Source organism: Magnolia sinica, chromosome 6 (assembly GCF_029962835.1).
Source record: "Magnolia sinica isolate HGM2019 chromosome 6, MsV1, whole genome shotgun sequence".
NCBI classification, from domain to species: domain Eukaryota; kingdom Viridiplantae; phylum Streptophyta; class Magnoliopsida; order Magnoliales; family Magnoliaceae; genus Magnolia; species Magnolia sinica.
The window spans coordinates 92758044-92783106 of record NC_080578.1 but is presented as its reverse complement, the minus strand read 5'-3'; the positions used below and the strand labels follow the sequence as shown (position 1 = coordinate 92783106).

At 40.7% G+C, this 25063-nt stretch overlaps 1 protein-coding gene across 1 annotated transcript; it reads right to left on the bottom strand.

Moving 5' to 3' along the window:
• Nucleotides 1-4707: 4707 nt before the first annotated feature.
• Nucleotides 4708-5393, bottom strand: LOC131249085 (brassinosteroid-responsive RING protein 1-like). Its single transcript, XM_058249651.1, has one exon. It carries the CDS (start codon nt 5342-5344, stop codon nt 4832-4834), a length of 513 nt encoding a protein of 170 aa, XP_058105634.1. The 5' UTR covers nt 5345-5393; the 3' UTR covers nt 4708-4831.
• Nucleotides 5394-25063: the final 19670 nt, after the last annotated feature.

Genomic DNA, 25063 nt, shown 5'->3' with positions numbered 1-25063 from the left:
CACTTGAACCTTGGATCTACCTTATTTTTGGCTTATACACTAAAATGACATGGAAAAGTCGGTGGATGATGTGGATAAAACCCATGCATCATGATGGCCCATCAAAGCTCCTGTCGGTTTCGATCTGGAGACTGGGTAGGACGCAATCTGCAATCCCACCAGTGGGTAGGGGTGTCTACGGGCTTGGTTAGGGGCGGGCCAAGCTCTGTCCAAGCCCAGCCCGCCTTCTGCAACATATGTCCAAACCTGGCCCGTCATAGGCCAAGTAACAGTCCAGCCTGAGCCCGACTTGGGATAAATTGCAGGGCTGATCTGAGCCGAAGCCGAAGCCCAAGACCAAGCCCAGCCTTTAAGAGAGAGAGAGAGAAGAAGAAAAAGAAGAAAACAAAAAGAACTTCAGCTCAACATGGAGAATCAGAAACTGGAAAAGGTAGAATTTTTTCATTTCTCTCCTTTTCTTTTCTTTTTTTAATTTTTTTTTTAATTTTTTTTTTTAATTTTTTGTTTTGTGGAAGTTCTTTACCTTGAGCCGCTATACTTGAGTCTCCCTCTATTGGAGAAGACGAGAGCCACCTCAGCATGCCCGAGTATGGGCGAGGAAGGAAGGGAGCCTTTTTTAACATGTCGTGTGTTACAAAAGAAAATGTTGATTTTATATAAAATATATATTTTAAAATAAATATAATATAATATATAATATGTTTGAAAAACACCTTTTGCGGGTTTTTAGGAATAGTCTCACATGGAAAAAGGAAGAGAAGAAAAAATGGTTTAAATGAAAACAGTGGAGTATTATAATATTTACTTACCTATTCTAAGGACTATGGACCTTGCGTGACACTGGAACACCCGCTCGCGCTCGGTGCGAGGGCGTAGGCATGTGAGGCAGTGTGGCTGTAAAGGTGCTAGTGGCGCACATGCGCATCGTGTTGCAGAGGGTCGCTCCCTTCGTAAACCGGAGCGAGACGTGTGCGACTCGCGGTACGACTAAGTGACTAAGGCAGATGGCTGGGTGAAGGAGAGACTAGAGGACTGAATAAGAGTCCTCCAGAATATATAGAGGGCTGAAAAAAGAGCTGTTGCAGAAAATCTGTAACAGCTGTGCCATAAGTAGAGGGTCCAGCTGAAACTGCTGCATGGCTAGCTCAACAGCTAGAAAACGGCTAGCTGTTGTCTCACAACAGTCAGCATACAGTAAATTAATGGCCCATGCACAACAGTCAGAAAACAGCTATAAAACGGCTAGTTTTCTCTAACAACCAGAAAACGGTCATGGGATTTATTTCCCTGGACCATAACTCCCATCCACCATAGCCTATAAAAGGAGGGCCTGGATGAGTTTCCAAACCATCTCACAACCCAATCCAGCACTACCATACGAATTGAGACAGCTCACTACTCCTCTCTCTATACTCCAGTAATTCCAACAAGATAATAACGGTTAAACCTTTGTAAGAAGAATAGACCAACGGTGTGGTCTAAAACGGTTTAATTGAACCAGTGGCTGAAGACTTGACCAGTACAGTGGTCTAAACAATAATTTTCTTCTTTTTCTTTCTTCTGGGATTTTTCTTTTATTATATTTCTGCCAAACTGAGTATAATAGAGTCCAAATAGGTGGGCCTTCGTGTTTGTTGAACGCAGACTCACACTAGGCTCGTCGTATCATAGAAGCAATTTGCTTGTAACCTATCAGCATACTCAATTCACTTGAGTAGAGGCAAATAACGCTTTAAGGACAACGTTTCAGACGTGCTTCAGTCTGTCCATATTTCAAATTTATTTGCAATTTTCAGTTTTCACATTATACAGAAATTATATTAATCTGTATCATTCCAACATCATGCATAGGATCAAATGAACCCAAGAGAGAAGGGTATGATGAGGAAGATGACTGTCTACCTCTAGCGTGCAAAACCTTAAATACATATTCTTAGTCTCGAATCCGTGAGAATTTTTTTTTTAATTCTTATTAATCAATAATTAAGTAATCTGTTTGATTTCTCAATTACACCGCTAATTAAAAAAATTAAAACTCTAATGTGTAATTACCAAAAATAGTAAAATGTTAATTTTATTAGATGTTTTAATTTTAGTAAAACTCTTCTAAATCATAATTTCTAAAAATAAAAAGTACAAATAAACTTTACTAGAAGAAGAGTTCTAGCATAATTACAATGTCTAAAAAAAAGATGAAATTTTAAAAATTTAAAAATAAGAAAATATAATAAAAATTGAAATGACTTGAAATAGTAAATTTTTTTAAAAAATCCGAATTACAAAAATAATATTTTTTAAAATCCTAATTTTGAATTGAAATGAAGCATTTTCTCGTGAAATGAACCAACATGACACATTATGTGGGTTGGTTGACCCCGGATGACAAAGATTGATGAGTCATGCATCCCACAACTATACGGCTGATTGATGATTCACACTTCAAACGGTAATTTCTATCTAATTGAAATGAATTTTTTTCAAGCCAGATGCGCCTGGGCCAATTACATCATGACGTAGGAATAGGCCCGGGTCTAACACATTACTTCAAATTCCGCTTGACCTTCTTTAGGGACAGCCATGCTCGGAATATATATGTGCCGCATCCTACATTAGAGAGAGAGAATATATGCAAAGGGGGGCTTCTATTTCCCTGCTTCCGGAGCTTCTCTCATGAAGTCCAACATCTAGAAGAGTTTAGCCAAACCAATGTCAGGGTATTTTCATCTTTTCACCCCTCCTCTTGCTCATGGATAGCTCAATTTTCATATGATTTGGGAAAATTAGAAAAGGAAAGAAAAGGGAAAATGCAATCTTTTATATTTGAATATCCATGATTTTGGGACCAAAATTTCCTCTTATGAGTGAAGTTTTTGTCTTTTCATTTCAAGAAGGAAAATAAATAAATAAATAAATAAATGTCGCCGAAAATGTGTCCCTGCCAAAGTAGAAAAAGAGAAATTCAAATGATGTAAATTTTGTAAGAGATAATTTAAGAATAAAATGGTGTAAATTTTAAATTTCGAAATGGGGGAAAATATTTTCACTTAAATTTAGAATTTTAAAAAATTAACAGTCTGGGCCGGGCTTTGGACAGTTTTTGTCCAAGCACGCCCCATTAGAAAATGACTTACACTTTAGACCCGAACCCGGCCCTCGGTCCTATTACTCTGGTCGAAGTCAATTCAACATGGGCTTAGCCCAAAAGTCCATCTGGCCAGGCCAGCCCATTGACAACCCTACCAGTGAGAGGTTCCGGTGATTGTTTATTAATTTAATTTTGAGTTAATATATCCCACAAATGCTTTTTGGCGAGCACCTGTGTATCAAGTATCATGTTGTAATGGAATATTAACTAACTCCCCTGCCATTACGGCTTATTGGGTCCCGGTCATTCTAAGTCCGAAACTCATTCTTGAAGACCAGCACCTAGATTTGGATCCGCTGGTTTGGGTACCACCGGATCTTCGAATCTAGGTTTTAGTAAAAAAAGAGCATTTACATTGTCAGGCCCACCCACTCGATGGATTATATTACACCTACATTTGACACTTTGACAAGTTCGCATGTCTAAAAGACCTCTCTTACCTAGGTATAGCTTACTCGAGATCATTTTTTTAAGAATAATCAATATATATTTAATATACATAATATTAGTAGTAAAACCAAGTAGGCTTGATCCAGACGCCAATTGATCTGACCCGACTCGCTTTAACTGAGTCCAAGTTGATGGGCCTGACTCAAACTCAACCTAATTTCTTAATTGATGGAAAGGTTAGACCCATATACCCATCTAAATCAAGTTGGGTCCATCCAGCTACCAACCATTTTACTGAGAAACATTTAAAAATCTGAATCGAATGTTCAGTCCAAGGAATCATACTGACTAGGCCCTACTTTTGGCCTTGAATCATCTGGGTTTAAATAATAATACCGTTTCCAACTTTGACTGGTGTGGCTGCTTTCCTTCTACCAGTCGGCTATCCCAAAGTTGATTAGGTCTTAAGATTCATGAAATCCAAAAGAAAGTTCCTCCATGCTTTTGAAAATCTTTCTCACTTTAACAACCCACAACGCCACGATCGCTCTCCCTTGAAATCCAACGAGGTGTTATCCATCAGTTCTACAATTTGGACTGTTGATCTACTAGTGAGGTGGGCCATAACCTTAACAAATATATTCAAAATAGTTTTTTAAGCCATTTATTACTTACTCATCCAAATATTTTTCTTTTTTAATGCATCCCTTTGTACTTGGAATTTGTTACTAAATAAATGTATGACAGATGATATGCCAGTGCTTACACATTGCAGATGTGGTCCATAATTATTTTGAATCTGAATTTAGAAGTAAAATCCAGATCTGCCGTTGCCACAGAAAAAAAAAGAAAAAAAAACCATTTGTTCTAATGTAATTAGGCCACATCATTCCAAACTGAATTTAATGCAGCAATATTAACAATATTAGTGATGATGCTAACCAATCTCAATGCAGAAAAACAAAAAAAATCTATTTATGGCAAGTAGATCTAGATTTTTAGAAGTATTGTATATTAAAAATTACACTTCTTGAATTATACAAGCATATCCTTGCTGGACATTTATTGGGCGACTCACAGTTTCATAATTTAGATGGTTTATTTTGAGTTAATTTATGCTACGCGTGCAACTTGTGACTGCCTGAGTATCAAGAATCATTAACTACAGAGTATCAAATAACAAATTAATCTATAAACAATTTGAATCCTTTTACATCTTTCATTCAAAATAAAAAATAAAAAAAATTACAAATTAATTTTAGGAAATTGGCTGAATTGGATTGCTGAATAACCTGTTTATAACAAATCGACGTCCTGCGAGGCGGACGGATCCTCACCATCCAAATACAGAGCTTCCTCTGCTGCCCAAAGCTTCGCCTTGAATTCCTCCCTCATCTCTTCTGGAACCAAATGACTTCTACACAATGGGCACGTCTGCTTGTCGCAGTCCATCCAACGGTCCAAACAGCTCCCATGGAACACGTGCTCGCAGTTCCTCAACCGTCGGATCTCGTCGTCCTCCTCAAACTCACACAGGCAAATCACACACTCATCCATCACCTTCTCCGCATACAAATCCCCAAAACGGACCAAAGGCAAGATCTGACGGATGAGCATTGCCGACACGGACTGGAACCCAGGCAATCGGATACGATCAGACGCGTCTGGAACTTCGTATTCGAGGAGATGGGTCAGGCCCAGAAGCCTGAAAAGGGAGAAGATGAGATTTCTGAGGAACCCAAGAACGTAAAACGCATGTAGAATGAATCTGCGAAGAGGAAGGTCGGAACAGGAAGTAAAAAAGCCCATTGCAAGAGAATGCAGTCCTTGAATTTTCTGTCGATGGAAAGAGGAGAGGTGTGTGTGTGCCTTTTATAGGGAATCGATTTATTGAATTTTTACGTCCGCGTTTGGACAAAAACGAGATATATTACCGTTTTCCTTCGAACGTATGGGGAACGAAGTTTCGGTTATTATATTACATCTAGGGCTGGGCATCCAGTCGAGTCTGACCAAGTTAGGGCTGACCCGACTCAATCCGGATTTGAAATAGGCCTGACTGGAACTCGACCCGACTCGGTACCGAGTCCAGCATGCCTGATCCAATCCGAGTTCGGGTCTGCCCTGGACTAATCTGGACCGAGTCCGCCCAGTCAAAAGTACCGAGTCGGATTGAGTTGGCACTAAATCGGATCAAGAGATGAGGGAGGGAGGGAGTGGAGAGGAGAGAGGAAGAGAGGAGGGTGGTGATAGTTGTGGGTGGTTGTTGGTCTTGGAACTAGAGAGAGAGAGAGAGAGAGAGAGAGAGAGAAGGGTGGTGATGGAGGTGGGTGGTTGTTGAGCTTTGAAGAGGAGGAGGATGGGTGATGTAGAGCGGGTCACGGACAATTTCATGGCCAAGATGGATCAGAAAAGGCCCGATCGGAAGTGGAGGTGATTCGGACTATCAAAACATAAAACAGACGTATCTTGCAAACCAAAATGAGTTATCGAACCTAAAATATAAGATTTTGGAGTAAGACAAGCCACTTTAGCCACCCAACCTTGCTATGTCAGGTTGCACAAGTCAGATTTGTGAAATACCATTAGATCGACGATCATTTCCTTGTTTTAATTCCATTTTTACTATAAATAGTAAGTTTTATTTTGATTATAACTCTTCATTCGGTTGGGCTTCAGGACTTGCGCCCAACATGAAAAATACCTAGAATAATTAGGAGAACAACGCGTGATGCTCACCATTTTTGGCAAGAAACCATGCGCACTAGTAGGAATCACGACCATTTATAAATAGTAAGTTTACTATTTATAGTAAATTTCTAGTTGTAGTTTAATTCCAAAACTTTTTCCAAGGCTTGGTATCCCTATTTAAAGGGGTGTAGCCTTGTTTATTTCATTCATCAATCAATTTATAATTTCTTGCTTTTTTCTCATGGATTCGAGAAGTCTCTGTGAGGAGTCCATACTATTTATTTGACATCCAATTTGTTGATTAGGTCATACAGACCCAGATGAAGGGGAAAAACAAATATTGGCTTAATCCAAAACTTTTATGGCCCCCCAAAAGTTTTTAATGATTGATGTTCATTCAACACTACTTCCTATAATGTGGTCCACTTGAGATTGAGATATGCCTCACTTTTGTTCTAATATCATACAATTATCTCGAAAAATAGGTGGACGGCATGGATTAAACACATACATCATGGTGGGGCCCACAGAGCACCGACCACCTGGTGGCAAGGGAGTAGCCAACCGTTTCCAATGCAGGAAGTTCATTTGGAAGGGTTTCACAGGAAATTCGCATCCTCCGTTTGTATCCCTATTTAAAGGGGTGTAGACTCGTTTATTTCATTTATCAATCAATTTATAATTTCTTGCTTTTTTCTCGTGGATTCAAGAAGTCTCTGTGAGGAGTCCAGACTGTTTATTTGACATATAATCTATTGATTAAGTTATAAAGACCCGGATGAAGGGGAAAAACAAATATCAGCTTAATCCAAAACTAAGCTAATATTTGTATTTTCCCTTAGTCCATGTCTATGTGACCTTATGAATAGATTAGATGACAAAAAAATCTCATAGTAGACCCTAGTAAAGTTACAATGATAGTTGTTTAATATGTGTTGCTTTCTTTGGTATGGTCCACTTGAGCTTTGGTTATGCATCATTTTTGAGCTCATACTTTAGAATGATCGGTAGAAATTGATGGACGGTAAGGATCTAAAACATAAATTATTGTATGGCTAGAGAAGTTCCATACCTTAAAAGTCATGTTACATAGCACTTAATCCATTTGGGAGCCAGATGTCCGGAAACAGATTGGCTACTCCCAGGGGTGTACATCGAGTCAAACTGAGTCAAGCTGGCCTCAGCTTGACTCGGCTCAGCCACTAGCTAACCTTAGCTCGAACTCAGCTCGGCTTGGTCCTCGAGCCTGACTGGCCAGCTCGGCTCGGTTCGGTCAGTAGCTCGAGCCAGTTCGAACCAAGTTCGAGCCGAGTTCACCATTGCAGCATTTCCACAAAACACCTGGATTGCACCTTCAAAATCCCTCTGTATGTGAAACAGAAGCAACGGTTTTACAGGTATTTTATCAAACATCTTCTAAGCAACATAAAAATCAAGAAAAACCAAGAAAAAAAAATGGTATTTGTTTCATGTACATACCTTTCTCGCCACCGTGCACACTTGGTTAAGTCATTTTATTAAACACTTGGTGGGCAACATCAATGGCAAAGTAACCGAGTCACCAAATTGGTTTGATGCGAGTTCGATTCAAGTTGGATTTGATTCGAGTCGAGTTGAGCTCGGGCCCGCTCGAACTCGGCTCGAACTCATTTTCGAGCTCAAAAAATCAGCTCGACTCGGCTTGAACTCAGATTCGAACCAAGTCGAATCGAGCTTTTTCGAGTCGAGTCGAGCGAGCAAACCGAGCAAGCTCGGTTCGTGTACACCCCTAGCTACTCCCCCACCCACCGATTAATGGCTGGTGGTCAGTGCTCAATGGGCCCCACAATGATTTATGTGTTTCATCCATGCCGTCCATCCATTTTTATAAATCACTTTAGGGTATGAGACCAAAAAGAAGTATATCCCAGTCTAAAGTGGACCACATTACTGGAAACAATGTTTAATGAACTTTGACTGTTAAAAACTTTTTGGGGGATAAAAGTTTTGGATCAAGCTGATCTTTTTTTCCCCTTCATCTAGGTCTGTATGACCTAATCAACAGATTGGATGTCAAATAAACAATACAGTGGGCCTTAGGAGGATTTTCACGGTGGATATCCAATCAATATTGTTTTCTTGTGGTGTGGTCCACCTGAGATTTACATTCCCTCATTTTTGGGATCAAGCCCTAAAATGATCTGTAAAAATGGATGAACGGCATGGATGAAACACATACATCATGGTGGGACCCACAGAGCACCGACCACTGGTAGCCAATCCGTTTCCGGAAGTCCGGGGCATCGTGTTAGTCATTGGTGATGACGTGGACCAACGAGAAGCAACAGTACCACTGAATTTTCCTGGACCTACAACTCAGATGTCGCTTGCAGTATGCTTTGCATAAATGGCGTGGGACTTGAGTGGCCGGCGAGCTACTCCTACACATGGATTTATTTAAATATTTACTCAACCAAAGTCGAATACCTTCTAAACAAATGGGTTTATTTATATATTTATTCAACCTCATAAGTAAAAGCACGACAATCCCTAGCGGCAGCGGCGGCGGCGGCGGCGGCGGCGCGGGCGGGGGGGGGTGGGTGTGTACTAACCAGCTAATTCAAAAAACAAAAAAAAAAAGTAAAAGCAGGACAGTATTATATGAGTTCGTGATTAACGTGCATTAATAAAAAACATGAATCAGATGAAAATGGGTAAAACTGACCATTCCATGTAGATTTTTTTATATTGATTTTTTAAAAATACTTTTTTCATTGTAGGTCTGACATTTTAGAATCCGGATCCTCTATCGGCCAAGGACAGTAAAATTCTGCTTGTTGCAATATAATTGGACTACATCATGGTATATGAAATTTAATGTAGCAATGTTGATAATGCCAATAATGATGTGAACAGATCGAATATTCGAATATGCAGGAAAGCAGGTTTTTTCTACCCGTGGCAAGCACAGGAATCCGGTTAGACACATTTCATTGATGTTGACTGATTGGACTATGAATCAGGCAATGTGCTCAAGGCAATTAACATCCCCAAAGTTAGGCACTTTTTTCACCAGACTGCGTAGGAGAAATTGACCACTGGAAACGTCACCTTTTCCCCGGTGTCTTTTAAAAACGCTCCCAAACTTTATTTTCCCAAAGTAAATAAATCTACATGGATACACTATTTATAGATGAAAAAACCCTTGCATTCACTACTTATGGCTATGAATTATAACTATAGGTATAGGTATTTAGCTACCGTGAATGCAAGGGTATTTTCATCTGCAAATAGTGTCCATATAAAATAGTTTACTTTGGAAAAGTAAAGTTTGAGAGTGGTTTGAAAAGACGCTGGGTAAAAGGTGGCGTATACCGTTGTCAATTTCTCACTGTGTAGGGATGCGGATTGTGGTGCCCTTTGATAGAAAGTACCCATAATCGAAGCCGTGGGGCCCATAGAGATGCCCGTGACAAATTTACTCCGTTCATCAATTTTGCATGACCACAATAGGACATGAGTCTAAAAATCATACAGATCCAGAACTTTTATGGGCCAAACCACACAACAGTAAGGATTAAACGCATACCATTGGAAACTTTGCGAGAGCCATATAATTTTTTTATGAGGATGATATCTGTGCCTATAGTTTATGTGAGTGATAATAATCCTATGAACGGTTTAGATAGTATATAAACAACATGGTTGGCTCTAGGAATGTTTCAACTGTGGATGTTTTTGTTCCCACTATTTTGTGTGGTGTGGCATGCATGAGTTTTGGATTTGCCTAATTTTTAGAACTGTCTTACCATGGCCTTACAAAATTGATGGATAGAGTGGATTTGTCATGGTCATCTCTATGAACCCCACACAACTTCCAACTATATAAACTTCATGTAATCAGGGACACGGGCAACAAACTTGCTCAAGATTGAAATCAATGATCTAGATTCTTATAAACCCATTGAATGGTGTTCATCCCTATTGTTGTCATTTCTTTTGGGAACCTGTCAACGTGTGATATGGATGAATCCATATCGTGTATTTGAAGATTTGCAGGAATATATGAAGAGGATTGTATTGATGGTAAAGCTCAGTGAGGTTATAATATTGTAAGCGGCCGAGGAAATAACGATCATGTAGAAGCACTTATAGGGCAAATGACAAGAGTAAGAGCAGAGTAGGCTACGAAGTGTCGAATGATTATAACAACTGTCTAAACGTGAGAGGGATCTAGATGGCCAGGATAAAGATATAAATAGAAGAGGAATGCAATATGAAGATTTTGTCTTATACCAACCCAATCAAACCCAAACATTTATCTTTCAATTATCTTTTCAATTATTAATCCTTTTACATATCATAGTGTAAATCACTTTACTTTCTTGCCAAGTTAATTATATTTCTTAGTGTAATCCTTTACTTTGTGTCTGTTGTTTACATTCCGTAGTGTAATTCGTAATAGTAATCAAATAGTTGGTTATCTTAGCTATAATTTGAGACTACGCTCATACAATGGATTTAGTTCTTCATCAAGAGAGGTATTTTGCAACTGTCATTTATGACGGACTGTAAGAATCCCTTCTCATTTTTATTTTATTTGTATTGAAAAGTCCTTTTGTACGGAAGGCAAATGTGTAACCCATCATTGGAGGACGAACCATACCTTCTAAATATCACCTGATCATGTTTACACATTAAGCGAGTGACTGAATAACGATCAATCTCATCAGATCTTGGTTATATACTGCATATCTACCTATCTTGGCACTTGGGGTCACAGTTGTTCAGTTTGAATTGAGTCGCAAATACAATTATGGCATGCCTGCATTCCAATTACTAAAAACTAGCATCAACAAATTTTTGGCATGCCTGGTGGGACCCTGTCTCTAATTTACCAGCATAACATTACCAATCGAATAAAAGAAGTAATCAAATTGTAGGGATCGAGTCCTTCACACCAACCACACCACCATCGGTCGAGGACATACTGGTTCAAGTGGCCCCTGAAGCATTGAATTTGAATAATAGCCCAACACTTACTATTAAGAACCAAGAAGGAGCATTGACCTCTCAGACTGTTCCCGTGGACAAGATAGTGGTCACACTTCGAGATGTATAGTTGAGTATCCAACATGTTCAGGAATATAGAAGGGTCCAAGTTAAGCAACTTTGTATTCAAACGGAAAACACTAATAGATATATGGCCAGCTAGACTGAGGTCATGCATCGATTAATGGTTATAATGACTGAATGAGTGCCGTCAGCAATACAATATAATACTGAAGGAAGTTCTATCGGCAATGCGGCCACTACAAGAAATTGGCCTTTTACCGACGAACTTATTTTCAACGAAATAAATTTAGTCCATATACATGACTTTCCCCGCAAAAGATTCCTGCCATAACCAAATATGTTCCCGCCACCATTTACAACGAAGGCTTGGAAACTTTTCCCAATGATGTATCATCGGTGAAAACTATTTTCCCGACGATTATTTCGTCTATAAATGTAATTTTTCCCGACGAACCAAATAGTTCATCGGCAAAAGATCCCTTGGTGTTCTTTTTGATGACGGAGAGGCTATTTTTATCGACGTTATAAAATATCGCCGGTAAATGAACTTTTTACCGACAAAATAGACACATCATCGGACAAAATGAATGGTGGACATATTATTTCACTTTGTGTGGTTGATCATGGATGTTGATTTGTAATTTTTGTTTTTGTTGTAGCTAATAAGTATATTTAAAAACATATGTATAGAGTGGATGGGGTTGATAGAGCACGGGTGGGCCCAAATATTTTTGAAGCTTTTTACCGACGAATTGTGAAAAGTATTACCGATGAAAAGTTTCGTCGGTAATAATAATATGTTTTAACTTGAACAGACTCCAGCGCCATCTCTCTCTCTCTCTCTCTCTCTCTCTCTCTCTCTCTCTCTCTCTCTTCTTACCCTACCTCCCTCTCTCGCCCGAACGAGTGCTGCTGCTTGCCCGATGCCCCTATACCGGTCACCCTAAACCTTAACTTGCTGCTGCCACACAATTTCACTGCCTTTGATTTCCAGGTAGTTTGATGGCATTCTTTAGTGTTTTTTTTTTCCTTTCCTCACTGGGTTATGTATTCTTTAAGTTATTAAATAATGCTACTTCCCCTAAACATCTCTATTGTACACGTGGCATTTGCATATGATGATGTGGACCCTCGATTTCGTGGGCTACCACATCAATGGGTCATACCCCAAAAAGCATGGCCATCTGACTATGGTAACCATTCCAATTGGGGGCCTGAAAGAACAAGCAATGGCTATATCAACAGGGAAAAACTCATGACAATCAAATGGTTAGAGTTGTTAATTACTATGATGTTCAGTTTATAGCCACCCATCCAACTGGTGGCACACCAGATCAATGGTCCCAGTTGCTTAACATGTTTAAGATATGAGAGTTTTGTGTCATTGATGTGATTTGTATATCATCCATTTTCACAGCTTGTACCAGCAATGGTGGGAATATTTGCATACAAAGCTGCTTGTCTAGTTGATAATGTGGTAGCTTGAAATATGTTATTAAGAATCTTGTTGTTACTGGATTGGGTTTATCTAGAGCTTTTTGTTAGAACGTGTAAATATAGAAATAGATGAGGCTAGTCCACTCATTAGACAGCTGGTCAACATGTCCATTGGATGGGGCCATTGGCAATATCTTTGTTTTTTCCCCAAACCACCACTATTTTTGTCCATGTGTTCCTCACTTGATTAGTGGATCAGTATGGATTCAATGTCTCACTCGGATGCCAAGTCGGCAAGTGTACTCACATGGATGAACTAGTAATGAGCCCCAAATTTACAGATTAGGAACCAAACAGGGAAGTTTCATGTTGGTGACAAACAGGGAACTCGACATCTAAAATGATATTTAAAATCCTGCCAAAGTATAATTTACTAAAATACCTTTAAAATACTAAGGTCCTGTTTGGTAGAAACCTAAAAATGAGCTCATCTCATGTTAGTCAATTGTAATTTTGTATTAGAGATCTTAATCTCTAATGTATTAGGGATCAAGATCTCCAATACACGCTTACTGTTAAAGAAATGAGATGAATTCATTTTTAGGCATCTACCAAACAGGGCCTAATATATAACCATTATAGTTCAGCAATGCTCAAGTGCCCTTAGAACACACGTAAGTCATAATGCTCCTAGCTGCATTTAGACATTTAATTTTAAACAGTCCAATCCATTGATCTAGACTTTCATTAGATCCAAAGCACATTTCACATATCATGGGCTACCATGCAAACATCACATGACAATGTTAAACATCTTCAGTACCCTTCAATATGGACAGTAAAGATTGATTACACAAAAGCACTTAGAGTAAGGTCCAGTGTGAAATGATCTTAGCATTTTTGTCATTTGCCGATTACTTCCGGCCAAAGTATTTTCTTTTAGAAAATGTGAGGAATTTTGTTTCTTTTAACAAAGGGCAGACATTCCCAAATTTTAAATATATCAAGTTTACAACTGGTGTATATATATGCACTTATTATTTTTCTAAATGATTATAAAAGATCAAGTTTCCTCACCCTAACAATGTTTTACTGTGCCAGATGTTTTGCCTTGTTTTATCATTAATAATGCTTTTCTTAAACTTCAGGTTCCTCATGAACCATCCTTGCATATGGATGATTTTGTCTGCATCAAAACCTGGATGATTTTAGATCTTTCTCAAGCTAAAAATGTTGGAAAACTCATTTCAGCTAAATCTGTTGCTGCTGTAGATGCTGCATTGGCAGGGATCCAACTACTTGCTTGATTTCGTAACCCAGTTCCGGTGTGCTGTATTTTGGTTGGAAGAAGTTGAGCTTCGTACTCTGTTCTCACTAATGAAATTTTGTTTTTGGGAGACTCTTTTTACTAGCCAACTAACCGATATCTTCTCCCTGACAACCATTTCTGTTGTGCTTTTGATCTTTTGCTTATGTAATTCTCAGCAGAGAGTCTGATGAGCAGGCTTTGTATCATATTCTGTGATAGGGTGGGTTTTCTGCTTTAGTCAAATTATTGAGAACACAATGCATTGAATTGCTTGCAGAAATTGAAGCTTGTTTGGATTTTGATGATGAAATGCTGCCCCTAGATATAAATTTTTTGATGGATAGCATAGATGCTATGTGGCAAGATGTGCAGAAGGCAATGGACACTGCCAGCTATGATAAGCTTCTACAATTTGAATTGCAGGTAGCTACCACAAAAGATGTCTATCATGCTCATACCTTTATTTTTCCGCATACGACTTAACACACAATTATGAAAAACACGGATGCCTTCTTTTGAAGTTACAGTGTCGTGTCTTAATAATTTCACGTTGATAGTACTATCTTTTGCAAATATTGGTATCTGTCTCTGCTTGAACTTGAGAATTTTAGTTAAGAGGTCAACCATGAGTGGATAGAAGAATCCCCAAAATCTCTGGGAAACACCCGTGGTCAACCATGAGGAATTGTTCTACATACTTTTTTTGGGTTATCAGTTTTGAAAAACAACGGAGCATACAGTAGAAACTCCTAGGCCAAAGATTATTATTCTGGAGGTTTCCTTCTTACTTACTGTTGGTTTATGTAAAAGGATAAGTTCCGAGCCAGATTCCAGCAGGACCACAATAATTGAAGGTTGTCTGCTCTGCTGTGTACTTAAAGCATGATTGCTTGCAACATCCTGTGTCCTTGTAATACTTTTATCAATGGGTTTTGGCTCTTGAGCAACATCGCCACTTAATTGCATAAAACAGGTTGTTGAATGTATTTCTTTGCCAAAGATGAGTCTGTTACCACACCAGTCTAGTCTTTTCCTTAACAACACCCATATTCTACTGAAAATTCTTCATTTCAGGAGCTAAAAATATAGCATATAAGAGTGTTGATTTGTATAGTCAATTTTTATTTTATTTTTATTTTTTCCATTTTTCATTTGTATGAAGAAGCATATGTGTTGTTGTACATATTAGTCATGTTGGCATGTGTAGACATCCTATATATACTCATAGATTAAAACTAACCTATGTGGCACATGTGGGTTTTTTAAGATGCAGGTGACATATCTTGGGAAATTGGGCATAGGTAATTCACATCTACCCTATCTATACTAACAGCTAGTTTTCTGTTTGGTGTATCATGAGAATTTCTGTTTGGAATATGATTCACAAAGCATGATCATACAGCCAACCCCAAAACAGTGGGATGAGGCTAGGATGATGATGATGGTGATGTAAATAAATAAAGAAAAAGAAATTCAAACAAAGATTAGTGACCGACCAGGGAGTAAAAACCCATCAAGAAAGATTACCTATTATGTAATGTGATGGCCACTTTGCATCTTGTTATGTAAGATGGACATCGGATAAACAATACTTGTTAGCCAAAATCAGGCCATTGATTTCTCAATAACTGCTTCCATGTAATGTAATTGCATCCATTGCATACATTGGATGTTTTGTTTCTTCATCCAATTATGTCATCCAATGTAACACTATTCCAATGAAAAACAATCGTTATTTTGTGCGCCTGATGTTTTATGTTTTCCCAATTCACCCACTTTTTGCTTTCGCATGGCCTTTTTTGTTATGCAACTGTAACACCAATCGGCTTTTCTGCGGTCACAATTCTATTTTCTAAATCTTGCCATATATTTTTTCCGTGCAAATCAGTTAATTTAAGCACTCTCATGAGTCATGACAGGCTTTCAAGGATGCCAAGAAGTTTTTCTAGTCCACTACTAGCCAGCGAAAAGTTGTACTTTTGGTAGAATTACCAAGTGAATAAGAGAGAGCAACGAGTAGCTGTCCAACATGGATTTTTTTTTTTTTTTTTGCAGATTTGATGGGAGTTGTAACTTACACTTTATATTTAGTTGCATAAAAGATGTGCTTAATGCTTGTCTAAGATCTCAAGCCCCTGGTGACCTTCCGCTTGCACAACTTTGTATCAAGGTTTGATTCATCATCCTGAGTTGTTTGTAGTTTTGTTGACAACTTAAATATCTAGACATGTTTGTTGACAACTTAAATATTTAAATAGTTTTATTGACAACTTTTATCTAGGATTGCAACTGCTATCATGTTGATCATTTAGTTGTCTTTAGCTGTCTACATGCTACATTGTATCTACACATGAAAACTTTTTTTTTTTTTTTTTCATATTTATTTGTTTACCTGACTGGATTTTAGATTTTACATGTGTAACGCCCTGTCCAAAAAGGGAACAGTGTCCCGAGGCACTCACGTGCGAACTGACTCAGGACCGAACGATTTTATCGCAGGTGTGGGTTTAAGACGGGTTAATTAACCCCAGCTCACCATTCCGTACAATTTAAATTAAATTAAGATCGGTCCGAGCATAGGCCGTAAAGCTATTTGGCCGAGCCATACTTGGCGACTATCCGTACGGGCTGTGTATCGCCCGAGGAAGGTCCAAAAATTCTAAAACTTTGTTAGTCCCTTGGGCTCGTGGTCCCACGCGGACGCCATGCTACAAAAATACCCAGAAATCATCATAGAGCGTTGCCCTACTGGCACTTGTAAACCGCAAGTCGCTTGGCCAAAAGTAATCAAATTCTGAATTTTAACCAAATAACCTTACTGCTTGAGTTTTTAAATTCAGGCATTTTAGCCGTCGGATCTCTTCTAAATTCACACCGAAGGTTGAAAATAATTCCAGGCCCGCGCCTATAAAATCTGGCTATTGATCGTGGAACGATGACCGTTGATCGTAAATCGGGCCGGTACGGTAAAACCCTGCATCCGTTTATGATCAAACTTCACCCTACCCTTCATCGGGCCATGGGGCACCTATCCCACATGTCTGATGGGCCAGGGGGCCATCAGGACACCCCAATAATCCGAAATGGGCCCACAGGGTCATTAGAGAAATTTCACCAAATTGCAGGGTTAACTGAATTAAATCCTGGATATAAATATCTAGTTCTCTCTCTCTCTCACTCCCATAAACTCCAACAGCTAAGAGAGAGAGAGAGAGAGAGAGAGAGGGGGTGTGCGGCTTAGAAACTATAGCACTTACACACACACTCCCACACACTCATGCTAGTGGCATGTCACCACCTATGGGTACTCGAACCCGTGACCGGGAGTTGAAACTCCTGAGAGTCTACCACCCAAGAAAAAATAAGGACCCAGGGGGCATTTCACTTGCATGTGGCCCCAATGCCCGAATTTTGTCAATTTCGACGACCTCTCCCCTCCTCCGCTGGAAATCCTAGCTAATTAATCTCCATTGTTGAAAGAAGAAATTTCAACCCATTTAAGGTAATTTAGGATTTCTCACTCTACTTCCCTGATTTTTAAAACATACATGTAATTCTTGTCCATCCAATGCAATGCAGGGCCCCAACACCTCGAGCTTGCGAACCCGGCGTCACTAGTATCATCCCAGCAATCTCCAGCTAAGTTTAGGTGAGGACCATTACCTTTAGGTGGCCAGTTATCGCGCCTAGAGTAGGTTTAATGAACGTGATTGGTGAATTATTAGTGCATATGGCTAAACTTTCGTTTGGACTGCATATATAGGTTAATGGACTAGGAATTATCAAAATATTGGGAAGGGATTTGGCCATAATATCCCAAATGGTGACTTGTGCATTCGCATGCTCATGTAGGGTGTAAATATCTAAATTTTTCCAAATTGCTGCTAGTTGATTCTTATTTCTCCTAGTTTGTGTTAATTATGCTTAACATGATGACATGGATTGTTGTAGAATGGTAATTACTAGTTGATTTCCTAATTTAATGATTAATCCTGCTTGGGTGAAAGCTTGAAACATTGTAAGTTGTTGATTGGTTGAGTCACTTGTCTGAATTTTTAAGTTATGGCGGAATAATGTGATGTATGATTGGCCTATAGGAGATTTATTTAGTATATTGTTATATGGCTGTCCATGTTATCGTATTGGCTAAAATATTTCACGTTGAATCTATAAATTCGGGTGGAATATTGTATGTTGCTGTCCTTGTAATGATCACACTGAAATCTTGTCTTCGATACTTGAATTGTATCTAAGAAATCCATGTTTGTAGTGCATTGTTGCATATTTTCCCTTATGGATCGGCCGATTACCTGGAAGTTCTTAGGTGGTCCTTGTTAGACCTGTCCCTAAGTGAATCTGGCCCGACAGTTGAACCGTAGGTTGTTGGCCATAGTTGGACTACACGAGATCATGTTCTCAGGTTAATTAGTTATAGTTCAGCGCGTCGGGGCACATTGATTATTAGTCGACCATCTTTTTATGTTAACCTTATTTAATCACACCTGTATGAACCTAAAGTACCCTAAGACCATTGCGCCCATTTTAAAATTTGATTTACGACCCACAAAGTCTCATGAGCCGAGGATGGTGATATGGGACATTATGCCCGTGCTGTCAGCCTACGCTGGGGTAGCAAGCCTTCCCGTAATATCAATTGAGCATTTGGACTCGTGAGCCGAGAACGGTGGTATGAGACACTGTACCCTTGTTATCGGCCTGTGTTGGGGTGACGACCTCCCTACAGTGACCGCGAGTGGGACATCTAAGTTCCAATTTGATTTTGTCCATGTTATGTTTTGTTCGGGATTGACGACCTCGATATAGGGCTAAGGATTGCAAGAGTCATATGACCACGGCCCCTGAGCCGCGCGATCAGGTTAAGGCAATAACTCCAATAAGGGTATTCTGGTTTCCCCAATTTGCTGGACGAATGAGATTAATTAATCAACTTGGCTAACATATTCCATGGCATTGCATTTATATTGTTGGCAATTATGCAGTTGAGGTCGCTTTTGAGAGAGTGTTGTTTCATTGCGAACGTCGGATGTCGTCGCTTAAGGCAGTGCTGGTTTTTGTGAGGAGCATGCATCATATCATAATCATGCATTTACATTAATAACAGTGTTTAGGAATCTATGCTGTTTGCTGTTCATTAAATGTATCCTATGCATGATAATTTGATGCCTATTGCTAATGGTACCATTGAGTTGTATACTCACTCCCATTCTGGGACGGTATTCTAAAACACTAACCAGAACCTAATATAAATGCAGGTACCCTGGAGCAGCACACACTAGACGATGTTGGTGCCAATGACAATAAGGAGCGGGTGTAATACCAGGAGTTTAGTGGGGCATATTAGCGAGGTGGATGTCAGTAGGACTGGGGCAAAGCCCAGGTCATTTTGAGGATTAATGTAAGACCCGTATCCTAGCCCGTACTATTCCATCAACTCCCGCGATCCTTCCCAATGAATTCCGGTAATCCACGACCTATAATCGACATTTGCACGCAACCCTAAGTCGTATCCTGTAGAATTAAGTCAGATTAATCCGAGACTTGTACCATTGCGACTGCACCGTTGCCGCGGTTCTAATGCCGCGTCTCGCGCACCGATCCGATACCCAGGTCAGAAGGTGTGAGTCAGCGTTTATTTTAAGAAAATATCGCGCTTGCGATCCCAAGAGAATCTCTACAACATGTCCCATCAATCAATCAATTAATCAATTACCTCATGTCAAGTACAAAGTAATCCATGCTTTCTTTCTCCACAAGTCAAGCAACCACCAAGTCAACCCTCTCTCACCCTCTCTTACACACCCATACATATCAAGTACACCATCACCTCACCCATCACTCACATCTATCACTCTCTCTCCTTACAACTCTATCTCTCTCTCTCATTTCTCAACACAACTCCTAAGCTAGTAAGAGCATCACACGTCCAAGCTCTTCCATGAGAGAAAAGTGCATGTGTGTGGCCCACTTTCCATCCCAAAAATCCATCATCCTAGCCCTTCATTTCTCATCCTCTCCATCAAAGTGAGACACAAGGAGACCAACGTCGCAACGGACCGAGAAGATCGACTGGTGGGTGCTTTATAGGCTAGATTTTCATGTTTTGATGATGGGCCAAGTGAGGCCTACCGATCGATGGTATGGATCTCATTTTGGACCCTAGGTGTGGCCAATGGCCCACCTTGATGCTTATGATCATTCCATGATGGGGCCATTCTCCATGGACCCCATCATGATATTTATTTTCCCTGCATAAATAAGGTCATCTAGACCATTGTATTTTGGTGGAGAAAGGATCTCTACCATTGATTTTGATTGTGGGCCCACATGTAATAGGACCCACTTGATGTATGTTGTAATTCATGAAAGGGAGGGCCCATAGTGCCGGGGTCCCTCCATCACTCGGTCTTTCGCTCTTTCTCTCTCTCCCGCTCTCTTTCATTTTGTTGGGTGTGATGATGTGGCCGTGTGGCCCACCCGGATGGACCCTATCATGAGGTATGTCTTATCCATACCATCCGGCCATTTGGTGGCCCACCTAGGTAGGGCCCACCCCTCCTTAACACGTCAATAGATGGGACCCACCTTGTATATGTGTGTATGCAAACCATCTGGACGCTGGACGTGGCCGGGCAGTGAAGTTTGAACTGACAGCGTGGTGCACAGACGTGCAAACCACCCCATGTTAGCTTGATTCAATAGGTTTTGGGTGGGCCGCTTATGCAAGCCCCACCTTGATGTATATATTCAATCCAAGCCATCCATCCCTTTCCCTAGCTCATTTTAGCCGTTGAGCCGAAATTTGAAGCCAATATGATTATCTGGCAGGCTATAACATAGAAAACTGTGGTCTTTACCATTGAAAAACCACCTGATGTTTATACACACTGAAACACATTGAATATTGGGCTTGATGGATTTGTCTTGAGCCACAGGAGCCATTGGCAGGGTCGGATCTTCCTGATGCGGGCCCCACCTACAAAATTCCTCAAGAAAACCCAAAATAAAAAAAAAACAAAAGTAAAGGCAGCAGGCGCTGCCACTGCCTGACGCGCAGCAGAGTCCTGCTGCTTGCTGTGCCGTGGACAGAAGAGGCAGAGACCCACGATCCCAGCTGTGGGCCCCATCATGATGTGTGTTGTATATCCACTCCGTCCATTCTGTGGGCCCCTTAGGGCTGTGGGCCATCCCCAAAAATTAGCCCTATCTAAGACTTAGGTGGCCCACGTCATAGGAAACAGTGAGATTGAATGGCTGCCATTGAAACCCTTTTTCTAGATCACAGGAGCTTTGGATCAAGATGAGATTTGTTTTCCCTTTTCATTCAAGTTCATGTGACCTTACCAATGGTTTGGATTGCAAATAAGCATTATGGTGGGCCCCACGTGGGACCCACAGTGATGTATGTGTTTCATTCACACCATCCACTGACCGTGAGCGGTGGAACCCCCCATGATTTATGTGTTCTATCCACACCATCCACACTGGACAGTGGGACCCACCCCCACGTGTGGGACGAGGTGTGTGTGTGTGTGTATATATAATATTATATTATATATAATATTATATACATATACTATATATATTGTAAGACCCGTATCCGGCGCTGACCTCAGTAGAACCCCATTTTCGGATCCCGGCACCCATTCACCAGGTTCCGATCTGGGATACTACAAGGAGGATTTCAAATCATCATTGATTCATAATGAGCATAACAAAAGCATAACCCACAACTAATAACCACAAGAACACCACCACAAAATCCACTATGATCAAAAACTTTTTAGTACAATGCGACAAAAAAGGGAAAATACAATGTAACAAAAGAAGCAAACTCCAGAAGCTCAGCTGCACGCTCCAACTACAGCGAGACTATGGCTGCGACTGCGTCCTGGCGTCACCTGCACGCATCAATCGTGCATAAGCTTATGGAAAGCTTAGAGGGTGGTGTAAGTGTGTGCGCAATATAAACGTACTCAAAATGCAAGGTCAGAGTGATGTGGAAACATGGTAATGAGCACATGAATGCAAGCCGTACCAAGGCTATGCGGTGCAAGATATGAATGCCATCGGCCAAAACACGGCCATGCGATGTGAAATGCAACTCAAGCATGCCAATCCTCAACATGTATCAGTACAGTTCTCATTCAGGATAATTACCGGGGTTCAATACACTCCAAGTGGCACTGTCGCTCTCCTAGCCGCACAGTCCAAGTGAGCGTAAGAAACCTCACTATCCGCCTGGCCAATAGTCTGCCAATACCTATCCGCACGTCGATAGCGGACCCATTCACGAGCCGGTCAAACTCGCCTAGTATTGCCCCTACCCTCGGGCGAGTAAGGCCACACTCCTTTCCAACCGACCACGACACGGTGGGAGACGCGGCCTCGGTATTCAGCCCTAGTGCGCTCATATATCCACTCGGTCTCAACATTGGAGTCATCCTCCTGGTACCATCGGGTTTAGGAATTTTCACCGGGGACGTCTATGGGGCCCGTATACTAGAATCAAATATTTCCGGTTTCAACCCGGCCATCCACGATGTGTCATGGAGGCTATGGCCCCGATGTCGCTAGGGCATACAAGAACTACAATCACTCAAATGCAAGTGCATGAGTCACACTATCACTCATGTAATAGCCTGCATATACCGTGCACTTATATGAGGCAACTCCACCTATCGGGGAGCCCATAAATAGTCTATCCAAAGGTATATGCTATGATCGGTCACTCCTCACATCAGGCATACATATGGTGCGAATGATCATGAATCATGCATCTATACTAAACATGTAATAAGAGATGGGTTCTAGGTATAATGGAGATGGGCCTAGACGGCCTACTTACCACAAGTTTGGGCCTATCAGTGGGCCTTAGGGAGAACTATAATGCGGACATTTAACCAACATTATCAATGTGGACGTCAAACCAGCATTACTCCCAAGGCGTGGCCCGTTACAAAATCAACACATATACCATGGCGGAATTACACTGCAAGCATGGGCCTATCAGTGGGCCTTATGTATGTCCTATTGGGCCTTGACCTATGGGCCTCCAGCACATCAAATGGGCCCCATACATAGGTCTCATATATACATATCAAGGTGGGCCTCAACGAGGATCACCAGTACATGAAGATGGGCCTCCACAATGGGCCTTAAAATATCCCAAAAATGATTGGATAGTCGAATGAAACACATGCATCCTGATGGAGCCCATACCAATGGAGGGTGTGGTTTACAATACTTACATAACTTGAGGCCCAACATAATGTTTATTTTCCACCCAACTTAAGGCCCAACATAATGTTTATTTTCCACCCAATTGTTCATAAAGCCACTTAAACCAAGGTAGGGCCCACTGGACTGGGCCCACTGGAATGTTTATTTCCCACCCAAACTATTCATAAGGTCACACGGACCGTGGGTAGGGCCCACCGTTATTTTATTTTATTTTTTATTTTTTATTTTTTTTTGTCATCCAATCTATTCATAAGGTCACGTGGTGAAGGGGCCCACCGTAATATTTATTTTCATCTAATTTTTTATTTTTTTTGTCATCCAATCTATTCATAAGGTCACGTGGTGAAGGGGCCCACCGTAATATTTATTTTTCATACAACCTGTTGATGGGGTCGTGTGGACCAAGGGCCCACTGAAATGTTTATTTTTCATGCAATCTATCCACAGGGCCACGTGGTGAAGGGGCCCACCGTAATGTTTATTTTCATCTAACCTGTTGACAGGTTACGTGGGCAGGGAGCCCACTGTAATATATATAAATATATATCCTTTTTTTTTTAGGTCATGTGGACGGTGGATGTGGGGCCCACCGAAGTGTGGTTCACGAATCCAGCCCGTCCATTATGCGGGTCTCACAATTTTAAGGGTCCAAATCAAGTTTCATTTACATCCAAAACTCAGGTAGGCCCCACCAACGATTTTATATGTTTTAGACATGTCTTCACATGATTTCAAATGATGTGGCCCACCAGAGTTCCATATACAGCTGACTTTTGGCGTGGACGGATGAACCGTGGGGACCCATCAAATGCTCGGTGTTGATGATCGAAGTTCATCACCATGGGGGCCCACAGCTGGAGCCGTGAGGCCCCAGCGTCCGTCCGCCCGTCACTCAGCAGCAGCAGCGCTGCTGCTTTAAATTTTTTTTTTTTTTTTGTTGTTGTTGTTTTGGGGCCCACCGAGATGTGATTCACAATCCAGCCCGCCCATTATGTGTATCCCACTGTTCTACCCGTCCAGAACTAGTTTCACCTGCATCCAAACTTCAGGTGAGTCCCACCGAGTACTTTTTTATGATCTGGCATGTCTTCACATGGTTTTAGATGGTATGGCCCACCTGATGATCAGATCGCCTTAAAATTTTGGCTCAACGCCTAAAGAAGACTGGAGAATAGATTGGACGGTGTGGATCACATACATACATCAAGGTGGGGCCTGTATGAGTGGCCACCACTCCTCTTGGCTAGCCCGTGAGCGTCAGTTTACACTTCACCGTTCGCCAGCGTCCAGGGACGCTGGACGGCATGCATGAATACATTAATGTGGTGGGTCCCACGAAGATGTGGCCCACCAATACTTATACATAATATATATATATATATATTATATTATATTATATATATAATACATATTATATTATATATATTATATATATTATATAAAATATAACATATATTTACATATATAAAGCATTTGGCCCACCTAAACGGTGGATGGTGTGGATCATCACCTACAATAAGATGGGCCGCACCGTCTAATGTAGATGGACGGGTAGATGTAACACATATTGGTGGGATCCACACCATCACAAAGGAAGAGAGAGAGATAGAAAGAGAGATATACGGTGAGATAGAGGAACCCCGCCACTATGGGCCCTCTTGAATAAATCACATACATCCAAATGGGTCCCACCAACAAGTGGGCCCTAAAATTTAAAATAATGGCAATTCACCCACCTTATCTTTCTTCTTCTTGGTCTCTTAGACTCCAATGCC